The sequence below is a fragment of the Macaca fascicularis genome, chromosome 5 (assembly GCF_037993035.2).
Source record: "Macaca fascicularis isolate 582-1 chromosome 5, T2T-MFA8v1.1".
In the NCBI taxonomy this organism is placed as follows: Eukaryota; Metazoa; Chordata; class Mammalia; order Primates; family Cercopithecidae; genus Macaca; species Macaca fascicularis.
In genome coordinates this window covers 147,355,153-147,375,525 of record NC_088379.1, presented here as the reverse complement: position 1 = coordinate 147,375,525, position 20,373 = coordinate 147,355,153, and the positions used below count along the sequence as shown (strand labels likewise).

Genomic DNA, 20,373 nt, shown 5'->3' with positions numbered 1-20,373 from the left:
AACATTCCCAGAGAGTCCTTGGATGCTGTGTACCTGGTAGTTACAGGAGAGTTCTGGAGTTCATTAATCAAACCACCCTTGATTTCTGCTTAATCTATTTCAACAAAGGTTTATATTCAGAGTGCATTGAAGAGTATTAGAATGGAAACAATAGGGCCAGGTGTGGTGGCTTGCACCTGTAATCTCAGCACTTTGAGAGGCCGAAATGGGGGGATAGCTTGAGTCCAGGAGTTTAAGACCAGCCTGGGTAATAATGGTGAAACTCTGTCTTCACAAAAAAAAAAAAAAAAAAAAAAAAAAAAAATTACCATGCTCCTATAGTCCCAGCTACTTGGGAGGATGAGACAGGAAGATCACTGAGCTCACACTTAAGCTCCAGCCTTGGTGATGGAGTGAGATCCTGTCTCAAAATAAAAAAATAAAAATAAAAATAAATAAATATATATATGAGAAAACAGTAAACTAAAAGTAGAAGGATTTGTTTTGAGATCAACAGAGAAAATGAAGACTTTTATATTTTGTGACATAATTAAAAATACAACTTTTCTAAAAAATTATTATTGATGTATATATAAAAGGCAAGCAAAATCCAAGGATTTTTAACCATGCTTTAGGCGATACAAAAGTTCTATGTAATCATGAAAAAAAAAAGAGGTTAAAAAATAGCACTTATACTGAGTCTAGATAAACCAAATAACTAAATATTTATATATGTTGCTAAATAAGAAACAATTTGGCCATTTTAAGGACTGAAGTTTGTCTTACCATAAAATGATGCATGCATATTCCTAACCATGTTAGGTATATTGGGAATTCATGAGATCCCATATTTGGTATATGGACACCATAACGAATTTAGTACATATTTTTTCTCTTCCTATTCCAGAGATACTGTAATAGAAGGAGTAATCAAATTCTTATATCTTTGAAACACTGTCACTTCACAAATGAATAAAACTTTTTCTTTTCTTAATCGGCTGTAAGTCCTTATATTTCAGGAAAAAGAAAGTAAAGATAATAAACTCTAAGTATGTATTCTGTAAAGAACCAAATTGACAACATTTAAATATTGTGCTTATATTCAAAAGATAATCTTTAGGGGCATACCACTCTAGATTTTAAAATGCAGTATTTTCTCTCAACATGCTAGAAATAGTGTACTTTCTTCTGGCTTCTGTTGGTGCTGTTGAAAAGTGAGCACTCTAATTCTTGGCAGGAGGTATTGTAAGTGTACTAGAAGTTTTGAATCTGGTGGTTGAAGAACGGGATGTTCGAAATCAAAGTTTCCATTATGGTACTAGTTTTGATAATGATCATGTCCCGAGTGTACCTTTGAGAATGGATGATTGCAGAGGAATGGATGAATAGATCCTCATTTCAGTGTTCAAAAATATATATGTTTACCCAAGTAGCGAATGAAATACGGTGTTCTTACAAACTGTAAAATTTTGAAAAGAATTTTTCCCTGTACATTGAGGAGATCTAGCCCACATACCATGTTCAATATTATTTAAAGCCCTCTGCTTCAATATCAAATAATGTTTTTAATTAGCTTTATTTAAACTGAAGTCAACTAATCATAGATTCTTGACTGGTGACTGACTTGATATTTTATTGCCCGCTAAGCTTTGGTGTGTAAGTAAGTGTGACATAGGCATTCATTGCTGAAGAGCAATGGAAATGAAATTCTCCCCCAATGGTTTGAAAATGTGGTGTGAGTACTGGCTTCACTAATAAGTATCGAATGTTATCATAATATCTAATCCTATATGCTTTTTCTGAATCTTTAAAAAAAATTCTTAGTTACATGACTTTGTTACTTTCCCCTACATACTAAATACGGTTTCTTCACAGTCCCTCTGCCTTGCTTCTGATAATATGTGGTTTCAGGAAAGTGTGTTATTGACTCATTGGTACTAAAGTATGCTTGGTATTTGAATTTTAACAGATTTTAAGACAAAAGAGTGAACCTTTCTGACATGTAAGAAATAACATTTAGTAAGACCTTTTGTAACTCCTAAAATAACATATAAGTTTGTGACCTACTATGTAAATAGGTAAAGTTGACTAAAAGTGATCAGAAGAAATTCAGAAATATATTTGTTCAAAGTGTATATTAGGTGTACATATTTATGCTTTAATGTATATTTGTAGACACATACACTTTATAAAACTTTAGAAGAAGACAAGAGTCAATAGGTAATAAATTAGAAAGCCACAGTAGCCACATTTATGATTTGGAGTCTGATGTATATTTTTTCTTTTAATTTAACAAAGATTATATGTCTCAGAAGCTACTGAAAAAAATGTCAAAATAAAATTCTTAGAAATGCAGATACGCTAATGGATTTTGATTAAAAAGAAATTTTGGATCAAATGAATAACAAAAGTGTTACCTTGACTAATGGTTTTGTTAATTGGGCTTCGCCTGACATGCGTTTGCTTAGAATTTAACTATGATTTTTTTCTTTTTTTTCCAGTGTTAAAGAACCCAGTATGTAAATTATATAGATTTCCCACATCTGACAATAAGTGGATGCGAATTCGAGAGCAAATGTCAGAGAGCATTCTTTCCTTTCATATTCCTAAGGAATTGATTTCCCTTCACATTAAAGAAGATTTGTGCAGGTAAGAGAAAATAACTGTTGTCTCTCATATTAATTATTTTATATCATTAAAAATTTTTAATTGACAAATTATAATCTGCAACGTTTTGAAATATGTATGTGTTGTGAAATAGCTAAATCGAACCCAGTTAACATTTTTATTACCTCACATACTTATCAATTATTATTTTTTCTCTAGAATATTTTTTCTAAAGGCATAATGATGACGTAAAAATCTAGACCTGAACTGTATACTATGGTGGCCACTAGTCCTATGTAACTATCGATTACTTGAGATATGACTAATCCAAAATGAAATGTTCTATCACTGTAAGATACACACCAGATCTTTAATTCTTAGCACACGCTTGCAGATGATTTAATAACAAAATGTTAACTTGGATATATTGGGGTTTTATAAAATATATTACTAAAGTTAACCTCATCTGCTTTTTTTATTTAAACTTTTAAAATATGGCTACTAGAAAATTTAACATTACATATGTTACTTTCATTTGTGGTTTGAGCTATATTTCTTGGATACCTTGGTATCTAGCCAATAATTTGAACTTTGATCTTGTAATAATTCTTGTGTCTTTTCCTCAACTGCTTATGGTTGCTGTTTCTGGAAATAATTCCTATTTGACTCACCTTTGGACTTCTCATTTGTAGTAAGGCTTTCAGAAATTTATTAGTCTAAAAACGACTGGAGATGACTGAATAAAACATGCTATGCTAATAGACAGTATTGTACAACAAAATTAAATCAGTTGCTATAATAAGGTAGAGGGATTTGAGAGCTTATTGCTTGTTAAAAGTATCTCTGGACCATGACTAATCAATTTGTTTCTCTGCCTTTTAAACAAACCTGTAATAACATTAAAAATGCTGAATGCTACATTATATAAAATCCTGTTAAGATTCTAAATCTCATTAAATTAGCAACTTTAAAAAAGTTAACATTTTATAATTGCTGAAATCTACAGCAGAGTGTGAAATTTCTAGCATTTGGGTTCCTGCCTTATGCTCACATTAGTGCACATATTTATTTAATAGTACTGTACTCTTTTGGTAGACTCTGAAGTCCCCAGGGATTCCATATTAACCTAAGCCAGTGAGGACACCATAGACAGGGCAGGTCAAATTGGCAACTGTTAACAAAATTGGTTAGGGTAGGCATGACTGCATGAATACGAAAACAGAACCCCAATTTCAGGGAAATTAGGGAACTGGATTATTAAAATGTGATCTGCATCTAGGGAAATAAACACTAAAAATGAGACAGAAAGGTGAATATTTGAGAGTAGCAGAGTGAGGATCATAAAGTCAGAGAAATCAGACAACACGTATTGACTCAGGCAAAGAGAAGCTATGGCATGCTCAGGAATCTAAGCGCACTACGTAAGAGCCAACTGCAAGAAGCAGCAGCCAAGTTATTCTGAAATGGGTTTTCAGCATTATCCCTACCTAACAGACATAGTGACAGTAGGCAATAGACAAAACACATTACCTGGAAGCATAAAGCAAGCTTATATATTACAGTAGAAGCACAAGGAGTTTGGATTTTAGAAGTCATTATCCCCAACATGATTGCGTTCTAGACCACTGGACACCAAGAATCACTCCTACTAGAGCCATGTAATGATCACCTTTTTATCCTGAGGGGTTGAAGACGGTAGCTAGTCCTCACAGGAGTTATGCAGAATAAGGAAAGACTCTCAGTAGACAAGCATGAGATTACAGGCAGGACCTGAGAAACACAGAAGAAGAGTTGACACATGAAGCAGACTTAAGAATTTAGAACTAGGGCTTACCCTTTAAATGGCTCCAGAATAGCTACATCTAATGTAGCCAAAACTAAATTTCTAATTACAGTTAACAATAATTTATTCTGTAATTCCAAATACTTAGAAGAATTGTAATGTTCACCACACAAAGAAAAGATAAATTTTTGAGGTGATGAATATCCTAGTTACTCTGACCTACACATCATATACAAGTATCAAAATATCACATGTACCCCCAAAATATATACAACTATGATATAGCAATAAAACATAAGATAAATGAAATAAAATGTCTTTGAAGACATAGACAATATAAAATAATGACATGTCGGCCAGGCATGGTGGCTCACGCCTGTAATCCCAGCACTTTGGGAGGCCGAGGCAGGCAGATCACTAGGTTAAGAGATTGAGACCATCCTGGCTAACGTGGTGAAACCTCGTCTCTACTAAAAATACAGAAACAAAATTACCAGGTGTGGCGGCGGGCACCTGTAGTCCCAGCTACTCAGGAGGCTGAGGTGGGAGAATGGCGTGAACCCAGGAGGCGGAGCTTGCAGTGAGCTGAGATCACACCACTGCACTCCAGCCTGGGCGACAGGGTGAGACTCTGTCTCAAATAAAAAAATAAATAAATAAATAAATAAATAAATAAATAAATAAGACATGTCATAAAACACTGAAATTCATTAACTTATATTCATTAACATAGCATTTATTATTATACTATATATAGTATTTAACATAATAACCAATTTTAGCCTAATATTTTTGAGTTGAAAACCTTAGTTGATGGATCATTAACACCACTTCATTAAAAAAATTCAACAAGCTAGGAAAAGAAAGAGTAATCCTATTTGAATTTGAAAATCGTCTTGTGACCCTGTCTTTTGTCTTCAGTTTAGAAACCTCTTAAAGGATGAGCAGCTGTCTTTCTAATGCTTGTCTGCTACTTTTGAGTCCTCCACAGTGCTATCTTCAAAGTCCACTTCTATTCTCACTAATATCCTTCTGTCTGCATTCATTGATAGCAAATCAAGGGAGAAAGAACAAGTAGGGAATTAGGAGAAAGAAACTAATAAGCTATTGAATTTTGGTAGTCATAGCCACTGTCATTACTGTTGTTATTTTAACACATCAAAGTATTATCCACCTACCCTATTCTCTTTATGACTTTCTCTGTATCTCTTTTGTTATTTCCATATGGTTCACAGCAAAACATTTGCTAACACATAGAAGGGGCTGGTGGGCAGTTTTGGGAAGGATGAATAAACACCGCCTCCCAATATGAAGCTCCATTGCCAGAGACAAAATTAGAAACTGGAATTGTTCAGAGAAGAAAATTACATTTTAATTCTACAAAAACAAAAGATATAGAAACCTGATAGATTCCAAAAACTCACCAGGGTCTGTGATGGCCAGGCTGTATACTTTTGCCTTTCTCCAATACCTTTTCTGTATAAATCTCCTATCATTAGAATTTATTTAGAAATTCAACAATGAATGTTTTAAATTTTATATTGAAAAGGAGATTCTCAAAATTCATCCTGGAGACTCAAAGGGGAAATAGGAAAAGCTTGTAGGAAAATTGGCCAGCTGTCTCAGTGGAGTGTAAGAAGATATAGTTACTGTAAAACAGAATAAGAAATCTATACAAAGGGAACCATCTAAAGAAAAAAGGTCATGAAGAAAAGTGTAATGCACTAAATAATGAAATTTTAAAATGCAGTGTCCACATTAAATCCACAGAGCCAGCAGAAAAGATTTAACACTAAGACATCATGTCTGTAATGTGGAAGACAAACACAATAAGCTCTTCCTAAATGCTAAGGAAAGTTGAAAAAAAGGTTCAGATGGATGAGAGAGAAGATGTTAGATGTGCAAGACAAAGAGCTGGACATTACTAAATAATTTTAAGTGTTCTTGGAGAAGAAGAGTTAGTGCAAAAAACTTGACAAAAAGCATTAAAAAAATTACTGAGTCTACAGTTTTGTTTTTACTTTTACATGCTAAAATCAGGCTAGCATTATACTTCCCTGTAGAACCCGATGGAACAGTATCTACTGATTTCTGAGAGAAAAAGGCTGTGGCTTTACATTATTATATAGGGTTAGGTTATAAATTTTTTATGGATGAAGCGAGATGTACTGACATATACAAGAACTCAGAAACCATTATACACAAAACATTCTTGAAAATCCTACTTGAAGATATATCCTATCCAACTGAGAAAATAGTTTAAGAATTATATTTGTAATATAGTACAAAAATTAAATTATATGATGATATAAAATTAATGTACCATAATGTAAAAATTAGGCATGTTAAGAATGGGAAATTGTCCTATAAAAGAATTCGAGGCATTCTTCTTCGTGTAATCTCCAGGGGAAGCTTTACTCTGAGGTTTTTTTCTCAGCTTCTCTTCCACTACCTTTACTCAGATCCCAGAAAGTGTTTTATTTGTACCAACTTCCCTCCCAGTCCCACAATTCAGATAGACTCTTGCCTTGTTTAATGAAAATGACAGGTGCCTTAGTACCATTACATTTCAATAGTTGCAAAGAGTGCAGACCATTCATTTACATGCTTGGAAATCCAAACTGGAAGAACCACTAAGCAAAAATTTTGCTTGTCTTTTTTTAATCCATAAAGACAAAAGTATTGCCTGAGAAACCTTGTATTATAGTCATTTGCATTGCTAAGGAAACTAAATAACTATTATCTGAAATTTTAACATAAATATTAACTAAGTTGTAACATTTTTTGGTGAAGAGTAGTAAACCAATGAGTAGCAGATACAAACTGTGTCTAAGTCCTTTTGATTTATTGTTCTGTATAGGACCTGTGGGAGTACACACACACACACACACACACACACACACACACACACACACACAGGCATACCTGAGAAGTATTGTGCATTCAGTTCCAGACCACATTCATCAGTGATAGCCACCGCCATCAATGATCTTAGCTAGATCTTCTGGATAAGTTGCTGCAGATCCTCCATCAGTGCTTGCTGCTTCACCTTGTACTTTTATGTTATGAAGAGAGCTTCTTTCCTTAAACTTCGTGAACCAATGTCTGTCAGCTTCAAATTCTCTTCGTTGGCTTACTCACCTCTCTCAGCCTTTATAGAATTGAAGTAACTCTCTTTGGACTTTGCTCTGGATTAGAATTTGGCTTAAGGGAATGTTGTGACTGGTTTGATCTATCCAGAAAACTGTAACTTTCTCCACATCAGCAATAAGGCTGTTTTGCTTTCTTATTATTTGTGTATTCGCTGGAGTAGCAATTTTAATTTCCTTCAAAAGCTTTTTATTTGCATTCACAACTTGGCTGTTTGGCACAAGAGGCCTAACTTTCAGCCTTTCTTGACTTTTGACATGTCTTCCTCACTTAGCTTAATCATTTCTAGCTTTTGATCTAAAGTGTGAGACATGTAACTCTTTTTCATGAACACTGAGAGGCCATTGCAGGGTTATAGATTGGCCTAACTTTTGTATTTTTGTGTTTCATGAAATAGTGAGGCCCAAGGAGAAGAGGGAGGGAGATGGTGGAATGTGTGACCAGTTGGAGCAGTCTGAACACACAACATTTATTGACTAAGTTAACCGTCTTCTGGGTGTGGTTCATGGCACCCCAAAACAATTACAATAATAATATCAAAGACCACTGATCACAGGTCACCATGACTGATATAATAATGAAAACATTGAAAACACTGCAACAATTCTAAAATGTGACACAGAAACAGGAAGTAAGCACATGCTGTTGGAAAAATGGAGCTGGTAGACCTTCACGAAGGATTGCCACCAATCTTCAATTTGTAAAAACAAACAAAAAAACACAGTATCTGTAAAGAGCAATAAAGCTAAGCACAGTAAAGCACAGTAAATATATATGTAAAATATATTATTTTTAACAAAATATTAGTAAATACAATATGAACTCATTCATGCCCTACCTGAGGGGTAAGCAAAAACTTTTACTTAAAGGGCAAGATAGTAAATATTTTTGTCTTTGCAAGGCATATGATCTCTGTCCTTACTACTTAGCTCTGCCATTGTAACACAGAAGCACTCATAGACAATATGTGCATGATTAATTGTAGCTGTTTCAATAAAACTTTATTGACAAAAGCAGGCCTGTCTTTAATTACCAAGATGATGAATTTGCAACCATAGTGAATCCTTGACTTCCATGAAGTCAGGATTTTAAAAATCCTATACTTTTGTATAATAAATTGACCCTTTACCTCTTTTTTTATCCCAATTTGAAACATTTATGTATAAGCTGATGAACAGAGTAAACAGTTGTGAGTTGGTGTGTTGCCATCTCTCTATAGAAGTGTTTAGACAATTATTTGAATATTTGCTTACGTAACAGTCTCTACTTTTCCAAGGGAGTGGAAAATGGAGAATTTAAAAGCCTCCTATGATTGAGATCAGTTTTTTCAACTCACAGATAAAGATTTTTTAATTTTTTACTGTGGATTTGTGAAGGCAAATAGCAAAGGAATACTATTAAGAATATATTATATAGAAATGTCTCTATATATAGTCAAACTATGTATTAAAAACAAGGTATTATTAGAGGTTTCATAATTTTTTTTTAAATCAGCGAGAATGAAATCCCACTCATAATCTTAAAGTATATTATTAACTTTCATACATCTAAAGTTGGTGTATACCTGAAAGCGTAAGTCCGTGTGAGTCTTGTTTGCAGAAATCATGTATGTCTACTGTTCGCTTAGTTGTCTAAAGCATACACATATGTATAATAGAGCAGAATGGAGGAGGTTATTCTTTGCAGCCAATCCTGACATTGAATGGAAATGTTGTTGGCAAAGACGTAACGGCGCAGCAGCTACTTTTCCATCACTTGCACACAGGGTCTGTCTTGCCTGCAGCTGCCATCTAAAAACACACTTGCTATTAGTCTCTTAGTCTCACAGTTAGTGTGACATTTGGACTCAACATGAACTGTTTTTATTAAATTTGAGATGGTACATACACAAAATCTCAGAGTTGTGATAGACTTTCAATCCTTTGGGAGCTCCCTTCGATTGGCCTGAGCATTAACACCTTCTGAGTTCAAGTTTGATACATAGCAGTTTTTGAATTGGCAGTGAAGTGTTCTCGTAACACTATACTTTTTTAATATTATGGTTTAGTTCCAAAAAATTCACAAGGAGGAAATGTTAGATATCACTCAAGTTGTTTACTGCTGTGAAGAAAGGCTCGTATGGGGGCTTAGTAATTTTCTCATTCTTTGCTCCTGCAGCCACAGTTACAGATACGTAAAATATATACTGAGGTTTTGCCATGAAAATAATACATGCTCACTATGCGAAATAGTAAAAATATAGAAAATTTATGAAAGAGAAAAGATAAAATAACTTCAAATCCACACCAAGAAAGGCAATTTTGTTTTTCTTTTTTCTTTTTCTTTTTCTTTTTTTTTTTGTTTGAGGTGGAGTTTCACTCTTGTTGCCCAGGCTGGGGTGCAATGGCATGATCTCGGCTCACTGCAACCTCTGCAACCTCGCCTCCTGGGTTCAAGTGGTTCTCCTACCTCAGCCTCCCGAGTAGCTGGAATTACAGGCGTGCACCACCATGTGCGGCTAATTTTGTATTTTTAGTAGAGATGGAGTTTCTCCATGTTGGTCGGGCTGTTCTCAAACTCCCTACCTCAGGTGATCTGCCTGCCTCGGCCTCCCGAAGTGCTGGGATTACAGGTGTGAGCTACCACACCCAGCCTTGTTTTTATTTTCTATGTCTACTGTCATCTTCATGAGCCTCGCTGCGGCACAAGAGGTTTGTTTCCTGTGACCATCACTCTCTGTTATCATCCTTAATTTTTCCTGCACATCTGAGTTATATTATGCATACATCTGTGATTATTTATGTAATGTTAAATAAAACTGTAGGCTGCTAATCAGTTAAAAATATTTTAATTTAATACATAAAAAGACTCGAAGGAAGTATACTAACATATGAACAATGGTTATTTCTTGGTGATGGATTTAGAGTAGTAACTTGTTTCACAGAAAAATAAAATGAATACACGAACACTTACAAGTAGCCTAGGCTATTTAGACTTGCCAGTTAGTGGTACCTTGGTTTCTTCTAGTTTAAATAGCTTACTTTCCATCTAAATATCAAAGTCTATTTAAAATTTAGCTTCCCCTCAGGCTTGGTTTAAAAAGTTTGGATGACTCTATCTTTTCAGAAAAATCAGCAGTCCTTTAGAATTATAATTTCCTTCTTCCCTATCCTCTAAAACTATATAGATAAATGAGATTGGCTTACTGTCTCTTCGTAGCATCAGGAACAAAGGGGTTCTTGATTCCTTGCAGTATCCTTTGGATGCCTAGGGATTTCTATTATGGGATGACTGATAATCATGGAGATGCCATTAGCTTCATCTGGCTTTTGAGTGATATTCTGGCATCTCTATTGGTACTTCCTTGCATCCGATCTTTGAAGTGCCTGCACTTGGGGGTTGCTTGGTCCTGATCATATACTTCTACCAAAAAATTGGCATTTTCAGGACTTCTGTAAGTCTTCAATGGGATGTATATAATCTTTTAGATTTCTTATACACCATTCAATGGCCATGTGGGAAGCAGGGCGGTATTCGTCTACCTACCACCTTCCACAATCAGTACCACAGGATGGCTTATCTATCATGTTGAATAAGGCACTGTTGTCAAAGCCTTATATAGTTCATGTATTGATAGTGCTGCATATTCTATATAGGAATCTAAATGCTTTATTGAAAATTACACTATGCTTCATTTTGTAACCTTATTTTTCACCGTGTATCACGTATATTTTAACATCCTTCACAAATGGCTCCCTACAGTATGATTTGTAATGATTATTTAATGTCCTGTCATAGAATTGCTCCATAAGGGAAATATAAATTGTTGCTTAAATTTATATTGTACATCAATATACATTATACATATTATATAAATAATTTAAATGTAGAAAACTGTATAAATACGTATTTGTGCACATCTTCAGTGTCCTTTAGGTTTAAATACAATAAGTTAAATTATGGAGACAAAGTGTGTATGTATTTTAGGGCCTTGGTTTTACATTTCAGTTTGTCTCCAAAAGGTTTGTCAATTTTACCTCCATCAATTACATAGGCAGAACTTAAACCCTTATTACTTTTTAAACTGATAGTTTTTGATTGCCTGTGTGGTTGAACATTTATCTATATATTTATTACAAATATACACACAAGTACACATAAATGCTTATGTGGAAACTGGGATATTCCTATTTTTCCTTTTGATTTACAAGAACTACTTATATATTTAGTATATATTCAGTATATATTTCATGATACATATTTTTCAAATATTATCTCTAATTGTATATTTAAAATTTTATTTTTATTATAAAATTGAATGTGTATTTTTTCTATTGTACTTAGAAAGTTTGACTTTATTCTGAGAATAGTTCAATATTAAATGGTAAACATGTTAGTTATTTGGAGTGTATTAGTTAGCATGTTGTAAAAGGAGATGCCATTTAGTGCACTTTCATCTCTTTCTCACCTCCTTACAAAACTGCCAAGTTTTTGTCTCCTCACTGTCTTCACCAAAGTAATTAAGAAAATTAAACAGTGACAACAACAGTGAAATTACTTTCAAAAGAACTCATAGCTTTGGATATTCATTTTTTACATTGAAGAATATGGTCTGCTGAAGACATTTTTCTGCATCCAATGCACTTTTATAGTTTGGTTCCTGTAGATTTTGCATATTTTTATAAAAAGTAATATGTTTGATTTGTATTGACATTTTAAAAAAGAATTCTTATGGATTTATCAATTCTACATTTCCTGTTGTCTCAGTCAATTATTTCTCTGTTTATCTTTATTATCTTCATTCTTTTTTAAAATATAGACTTTCTACATGGACTGCATGCTACTTTGATTTCTATTCTGTCTGTTTAAATGGAGAGACTATTTAAAAACCATGAATTTGTGATAAGTAGATCTTAGATCACATACACAAACCTTGATGTGCATGTTTCCATTTTTAGTATTTTTGAAAGTCTTTAATTTTTGTTTTGTTCCATCTTTGAACAAACGTTATTCAGAAAATTTTCTTTTTGAAGATGTTAGAAATTTTGTTTTTACCCTTGGTTTAAAATTTTTAAATATATTCTGTTTTTATATTTAGCTTTTCTTGAAACATACTGTTTAATTTTTTCTTCTTTTCTTTCTTTTTTTTTTTTTTTTAATTTTTTTGAGACAGAGTCTCCCTCTGTTGCCCAGACTGGAGTGTAGTGGCATGATCTCAGCTCACTGCAACCTCTGCCTCCCGGGTTGAAGCAATTCTCCTGCCTCAGCCTCCCAGGTAGTTGGGATTACAGGCGCCCACCACCATGCCCAGCTAATTTTTGTTTTAGTATAGAGAAGGTTTCATCATGTTGGCCACGCTTGTCTCGAACTCCTGACCTCAAGTGATCTGCCCGCCTTGACTTCCCAAAGTGCTGGGATTACAGGTGTGAGCTACCATGACTGGCCTAATTTTTTTCAAATTTTTCGTGAATACATGAAAATATATTGCATTCTATACCTGAGATGTAAAAAGCTGTAATAACTTTCATTAACTTAAAATTATTTTCATCCAATAACATTTTTAATGTTCTTTCTTCATCTCTTTTTTTGTTACTTATACTGTCAGAAGTTAAAAGGGGCTATATGATAAACATCTCGCAATGACAGCTTTATCATTAAATCCAATGTGCTGTCCTTACCCCCTCATATTTTTGGCATCTCAGCAGCATTCAACTTCATTTTGGAAACAGTCTTCCATCAGATGCTGTGGCTGCACATTCTCCTGGTAGTAAAGTGACCTCCCTTGCTATGCCTTCTGTGTCTCCAGAGTAGACTCTTCTTTTTCTATCCATCCCTTACAGACTGGTGTTTCTTCATGCTTGGTTCTAAGTATACTAGCTCTCCCACTCTATTTGCCCTTTGTAATCAGTCGCATCCACTGCCATGGAGTTCATCATTACCTACATGCTATTGTTTTCTAAATCCTCCAACTCTCATTTATATTCTGAACTCTAGATACTATTACACAACCCCCTGCCGAATGTTTCTATTTGTTTGTCTTGCAGTTAGCTCCAACTCAACATGTCTAAAACTTAACTTATCTTTTTCCTTTCAAATTCATTCTTCCTCAATTAGTTCCTATCTCAGTCCATAATACTACCCTCTGCCTACCCAACAGTTCAGTGCAGGAGTGTAGAACATGTCCTTTTGTTTTTATTTGACTACATTTAACCACATTCTACTTTAAGTGTCAATTTCTGATGATTCTAATTCCACAGTTTATCCCAAGCCCATTTAATTTTTATATCTGCTGTTCCCCATGCTCTTATTAAACTGTATCATTTCTTCCCTATAATAATGCAACAATCTACTAATGGTTTTTCTGTCTACAACTTTACTCTTTTCATTAGAATTCATGACTCATGTTGCAGGCACACACAATCTGATTGAAAATGTTATAAAATGCAGATTTACAGTAGGAGTTTTCTGGTGACAGCTTTGATATTTAACCTCCTAAGAAGTATACTGGAATTATCTGTTGGGAAGGGAAGAGTGGGCAAATAATATTAGCTCTAACATACTCAATATAACATCTTTGTTTTCAGAAGTTTAATAAATTATTCCATAATCATGATATGTAAGGGACTATTAAAAAACAACCTCTTTGATCTAGCATAAATGAGAGATGGGGGAAATGGCAGCTGGTTTATTGTGGAGTAATTACAGTGGAAGGAAGAGAGCAACATGTTGAAAACAGCATAGAGAGCCTATGTTTATTTAAGGTCTGTGTGTACGTGCTTATATGTGAGTGCGTTTGTTTGTATTCACAGTGCTTCAAACTTTACAGTCCTTCAAGCTTGGGTTGAGTGCCGACAAGCTACGTAGGTCTTGCTAAACTATCACTAAAATTTTTACGGTATGCTTTAACGTTGCCATATATTTTGTTTATGTTGAGTATTTTCTTCAAATTTTGTACTGCTTGAAAGGTTTGCTCTGCTCAGTCTACATTGAAATACGTTGGTTACTAGATAAAATTATGGTACATGTATAACTTAAGCTTCATGACAGCTACAAATGTTTTGTTATATCATGTGTACCTTTACATGTTCAGATGAGAGACTGTGGTGCCCACAAAATATTGGCTTTATCAAAAAAGTGTAAATTCCTAGGCCTCAAATAGTGTTGGAAAACCTATCATGAGCACAAAATATTTTAAAGTAACACTTAGAAATATTTCAGTGGAAATGAACCTCATAACCAATAAAAGTTCCCAGGAGAAAATTAATTTGATCTATGTCATATTTTTTTTTCTCTTTTTCTCCTGCCCCTTTTCATTCCTATATAGAAGTCTCATCATTAACTCAATAAATGGGAAGGAGGTGGGAGGATCTTTCTAGCATATAATGCAAGGACTTTAGAGGAAAGGATACGAATATTCCAAACAATGAACTTAAAGCCTTTCTTAAATTGCTATATATATATATAAATTTATAAATTGCTATATATAAAATAAATGAAATATTAAATAAAATAAAATAAATAGAATATTAAATAAAATAAATAGAATATTAAAAAATATATAAATTGCTATATATATATACACATTGCTCTATGTGTGTGTGTGTGTGTGTGTGTGTGTGTGTGTGTGTGTGTATGTATTAGTCAGGGTTCTCTAGAGGGTCAGGAACTAATAGGATATATTGTCATATGAAAGGGAGTTTATTAAGGAGAATTGACTCACACGATCACAAGGTAAAGTCCCACGATAGGCCATCTGCACATTGAGGAGCAAGGAAGGCTGCAGTGGCTCAGTCCCAGACCCAAAACCTCAAATCTAGGGAAGCTGACAGTGCAGCCTTCAGTCTGTGGCCAAAGGCTGAAGAGCCCCTGGCAAACTACTAGTGTAAGTGCAAGAGTCAAAAGCCAAAGAACTTAAAGTCTGATGTTTGAGAGCAGGAAACATCCAGTATGAGAGAAAGATGAAGGCTGGAAGACTCAGAAACTCGTAGTTTCTTCTACCTTCTGCCTGCTTTTTCTAGCCACTTTGGCAGCCTATTGGATGGTGCCCACCCACAGTATGGGTGGGTCTTCCTCTCCCAGTCCACTGGCTTAAATGTTATCTCTTCTGGTAACACCCAGAAACACCCAGATACACCCAGAAACAAGACTTCTCATCCTTCAGTCAAGCTGACACTTAACATTAACCATCACTTTAGTGTAAACAATACAGTAGAGTTTGAGACATAGAAACTTTAAATACAATGTTTTATGGGCCACTTATTTGAGAGAATATACACGCCTTATCTTGGATATCACAGTTTGCAAATGTTATACATATACTAGATTAATGGTGATAAAATATTTTTTCAGTCAGTGAGAAACATACATTTTGTTTATCGCTAAATCAGATATTCTGTATTCTATATTTTAGAGCTGTATTTTAGAACAATGATAAATTATATATATATATCCTAAATCTATATTTTGATCATTTTATATTATTACATATGAAGAAGATGGCCGGTAAGAGTCTTTAAAATCTCAGCTTTGAAATCCTAGTTGCTGCACAAGGAAATATGTTAAAGAGACACATTCTATATGTTTACTTAAATGTTTTCGTATAATGTAGAATTGGTTTTCTAAGTAGTAAAGCTGTTCTGAGAGACAGAAGATATTTTATTTTCTGATTCTATATCTTAAAACATTTTGTGACTATAATTTAAATGATTATTCATTTTATGTCAAAATGATAGCACTTCAAGAATACCTCTTAAAAATATTAAAAATATATATATTAAAAACTCCAAATACATTCAGATTTATTTAAGTGAATTATATATCAAAAACACTTTCATTATGCAAAAGATAATAAGATTATATTACATAGTGACCCAGACTTTCCATTGAGCATGATTTGACATTCTAAGATTTAATTTATGTATTTTGTCAAAATATGTTTATCATCAGACAAGGGTTCCCCTTCACTTGGCCTACCAGGTAGGCATGATTTTATATCTAGCTATTTCTCCAGCCTCACTTTGTGTCTTGATTTTTTTTGGCATGGCTGAAGCACATGCCTTTTGGGATGTCTGTTGACGTTTGAATACTTAGGTAAAACAAATGCACAGTGAAAATCTTTACTGACTTTAAAGAAACATTGATTAGTGGGAAAAGCAATAGGGAGCAACTACTCTGTTTAATCTAATGTGTATCAAATAAACTTCATAGATGTTTTTGTAGTTTTCTGTCTCTTTCTCTTTCTCTTTCTTGCTTGCTGTCTCTAAGAACAAAGAACTGAGGATCCAAAAAAAAAAAAAATGCATTAAAAATATCACATCAGGACTCTACCATTGACTTACACCTGGTTAATATTATTTCTTCTGTTCATTCCTCTTTATGCAATGTTGATGCACAATTAGAATACCATGTGGTATAATATTCATCATGTAAAGCATATTTGCCCTACCAACTCCTAGTATTGAGGGCAGATGCTGTGTGTCATTAAGTTCATTGTTATGGATTCTTGGTATCACTTAATGAGAGGTCCTGTAGAGCACTTAGTGTCACCAAGCTGGTGATAGAAATATATCTTTTATTCTTCTATTTGGGTATTAAAATATCCCCAGGGGAAAGAATAAGGCAAAACTCATTCAGAAGCACATTTTTTTTCCAATTGTGCCAAGATTTTTGTATTTCAAGTGAATGGAGGAGGGAAAAGTGTATGGAAATGACAAAAGTACAGAATGAGAATAGATATAAAACTCATTCAAAATATATATCTACTACTTGGCACATAGTTAAAATTTCTAGAACACTATTTCGTCTCTCAATTTCCAGATTTTTATTTTATTTTTTGGTTATACCACTATCATTTGTCTGGCAGAGCTACTATACTGAGTGATCAAGAGAGTCTAGCACTTAAGACTATAGGGTGTGTGTGTGTGCATGCACATATGTGTGGAACATATGAACATATATGTGTGAAATCTGGCCGCCCCAAAACCACTTACTAGCTATATGACATGGCCCAATTTACCTAGCCACTCTAATTTTCAGTTTCCTTCGCTGTAAAAAAGGGACTAAATACTATATGCACATGGTTATTGCAAGGTTTAAAATAAACTATTGATAAAAAAAAATCTGTTCACAGATTCATATGCCTTTAATATGTGGAAACCATGCTTAACATTTATGTTAATCATATACATGGTGAAACAATGTATCAGAGCTACTATGATAGTTCTTTTGTATTTCAACTGAAAGTTGGTTCTGTCTCAGATACAAATCTGAGTCTGTGATTTGTTTTAGTCTCCTCTGGCTTACAAACCCAGCACATTTCTTAGATATACTGACGACACTATGCCACGAATTCCCAATGGACAGAAGAGCAGGCAGGGCATGCCGTCTGTCCAGAAAGCTGGTGTGTTTGAAGCTGAGACACTGACTTTGGAGTAATACTCAGGCTTCAGATTAGTTAGGAGCTGCTGAGCAACATAAAAATAATTCCTCAATTTTGTTATTTGTATTATACCTGGAATTTAGCACAATACCTAACATATAATAAGCACTCAATAATATATTTTCCCTAAGAACAATTGAAATTGTTAGCACAGGGCAACGTGATTACATTTAGAAAATGGGAGAAAAGTGTGGAGGGAAAAACAAGTTAGGAGATACTATAGGTGCCTAGGCTTATGATGATGGTGGCCTAGACCAGGGTAGTCATGTACATAAATTTCAGCTTTTGTAAGGAACTAAATCAACAGAACTTGGTGATAGATTACATTTAGAAGGTAAGTGTCAAGGATGACTCAAGCATTCTGGCCAGCATAACTGAACAGATAAGTATAATTCATGGGTGTAAGAAATAGTGGGTAAGGGCTGGGCACGGTGGTTTTTGCCTGTAATCCTGGTACTTTGGGAGACCGAGGCAGGCGAATCATCTGAGGCCAGGAATTCAAGACCAGCCTGGCCTACATGGTGAAACCTTGTCTCTACTAAAACTACAAAAATTAGCTGGGCGTGGTGGCATCCACCTGTAATCCTAGCTACTTGGGAGGCTGAGGCGGGAGAATGGCTTGAGCCCGGGAGGCGGAGTTTGCAGCGAGGTGGAGGTTGCAGTGAGGCAAGATCTTGCCATTGCCCTCCAGTCTGGGTGACAGAGTGAGGCTCCGTTTCAGAAAAAACAAAAATAAAAACAAGAACAGAAATAGTGGGTAAGCACCAGGTTTAGAAGGAAAGGACCTCATTGACGCTTAGTTGAAGCATCTAGAACCGAGCTAGCCCATACCATAGTCACTTGCCACATGTAACTATTTAAACTTATTTACATTTTTAAAAAATGAAATAAAATGAAACATTTAGTTTCTCCTTCACCTGCTTACATTTCAAGGACCAAACAGCTACGTGTGGCTAGTACCTATCATACTAGGTAGCACAGATACAGAACATTTCCAACATCATGAAGAGTTCTACTGGACAAGACTGATCGTAAATAGCATCTGTAATTTATTTAAAAAGAGCTATAGTAACATCAAAAAAAAAAACCAAAAAAACAAACAAACAAAAAAAACAAAAAAAAACCCTCCTTTCTTATGGCCCATTGGAATTTAATGTGAAAAACGAAAAGACTGGCATCACACGTTCTACTCTATCCTTGTGGGCAAGATAGAAATTTGGTGTTTGTTTTGTTTTGTGTGTTCCTCAGATTGGTAATGTCAAGATAGATGTTCTCTGCTAAGGTTTCTAGTGGGAGAGGGATTGTGTTATGTTTCTAATAGAGAGTCCACACAGCATAGCAGTTTAAAGCATGACCTCTGTTTTGGGCTGAATTGTACCTTGCCCCTGCCAAATTCACATGTGGAAGCCCTAGCCCCAATACTACAGAATATGACTATATTGGAGACAGGGTCTTCAAACAGGTGATTAGGTTAAAGAGAGGCCATTATGGTGGGCCCTAATCCAATCTGACTCATGTTCATATAGGAGAAAATTTGGGTACACAGGGAAACACCAGGGAGTATATGTACACAGGGGAAAGATATAGTGTGAATATAGTGAAGAGGTTGTCATCTGCAAGCCAATGAGAGGGGTTGCAGAACAAACCAAACCTGCTAACACCTTGATCTTGGACTTCTAGCCCCTAGAATTCTGTGAAAATAAATTTCTATTGTTTAAGCTACCAAGTCCATGATATTTTTTTATGACAGTCTTAGCAAACTGCCTGGACTTAATGCCAGCTCTGCCAGTCACTAGGTGGGTGACCAGGAGTGAGTCACTTGACATCTCTGGTTAACTTCTCCTTTCTAAAATGAGAATGATAATCATTGTGCCTATTTCAATGAATTGTCATGAATGGCAAATGAGTGAATTTTTGTGAAGTGCTCAGAATAATAGCTGACATAGAAGCACTCTATAAGTAATTGTTTGTTTGTTTGTTTTTTTGAGACGGAGTCTTGCTCTGTCGCCCAGGCTGGAGTGCAGTGGCCGGATCTCAGCTCACTGCAAGCTCTGCCTCCCAGGTTCACGCCATTCTCCTGCCCTTGCCTCCCAAGTAGCTGGGACTACAGGTGCCCACCACCTCACCTGGCTAGTTTTTTTGTATTTTTTAGTAGAGACGGAGTTTCACCGTGTTAGCCAGGATGGTCTCGATCTCCTGACCTCGTGATCCGCCTGTCTATAAGTAATTGTTAAACGACTAGGACGTAAATACACATTTTGTTGTGTTGGTTGGCTTTCCAGCAGTCGCTATAGCCAAGACTGTCTGTTCAATGCACGTTCAAAGAAAATATTTGAACCAGCTCAGTTGAACTATTTGAAAGTTACATTCGGATGAGCCCCTCAGGTAGGAGCTTCTAATCTTGTCCTTCTATTCAGGGACACTTTTATAGGAGAAA

General features: G+C 34.9%; 1 protein-coding gene across 8 annotated transcripts in view; it reads left to right on the top strand.

Annotated features, from left to right (window-relative positions):
* The window catches only part of INPP4B (inositol polyphosphate-4-phosphatase type II B), an 822,790-nt gene that overhangs the window by 611,375 nt on the left and 191,042 nt on the right, over positions 1-20,373 (top strand). For all 8 annotated transcript variants that reach the window (XM_005555983.5, XM_045391863.3, XM_065545524.2 and 5 more), the window contains one exon: positions 2,481-2,628. In XM_005555983.5, the coding sequence (XP_005556040.1) occupies positions 2,481-2,628 (148 nt within the window). The remainder of the gene's footprint in view (positions 1-2,480; positions 2,629-20,373) is intronic.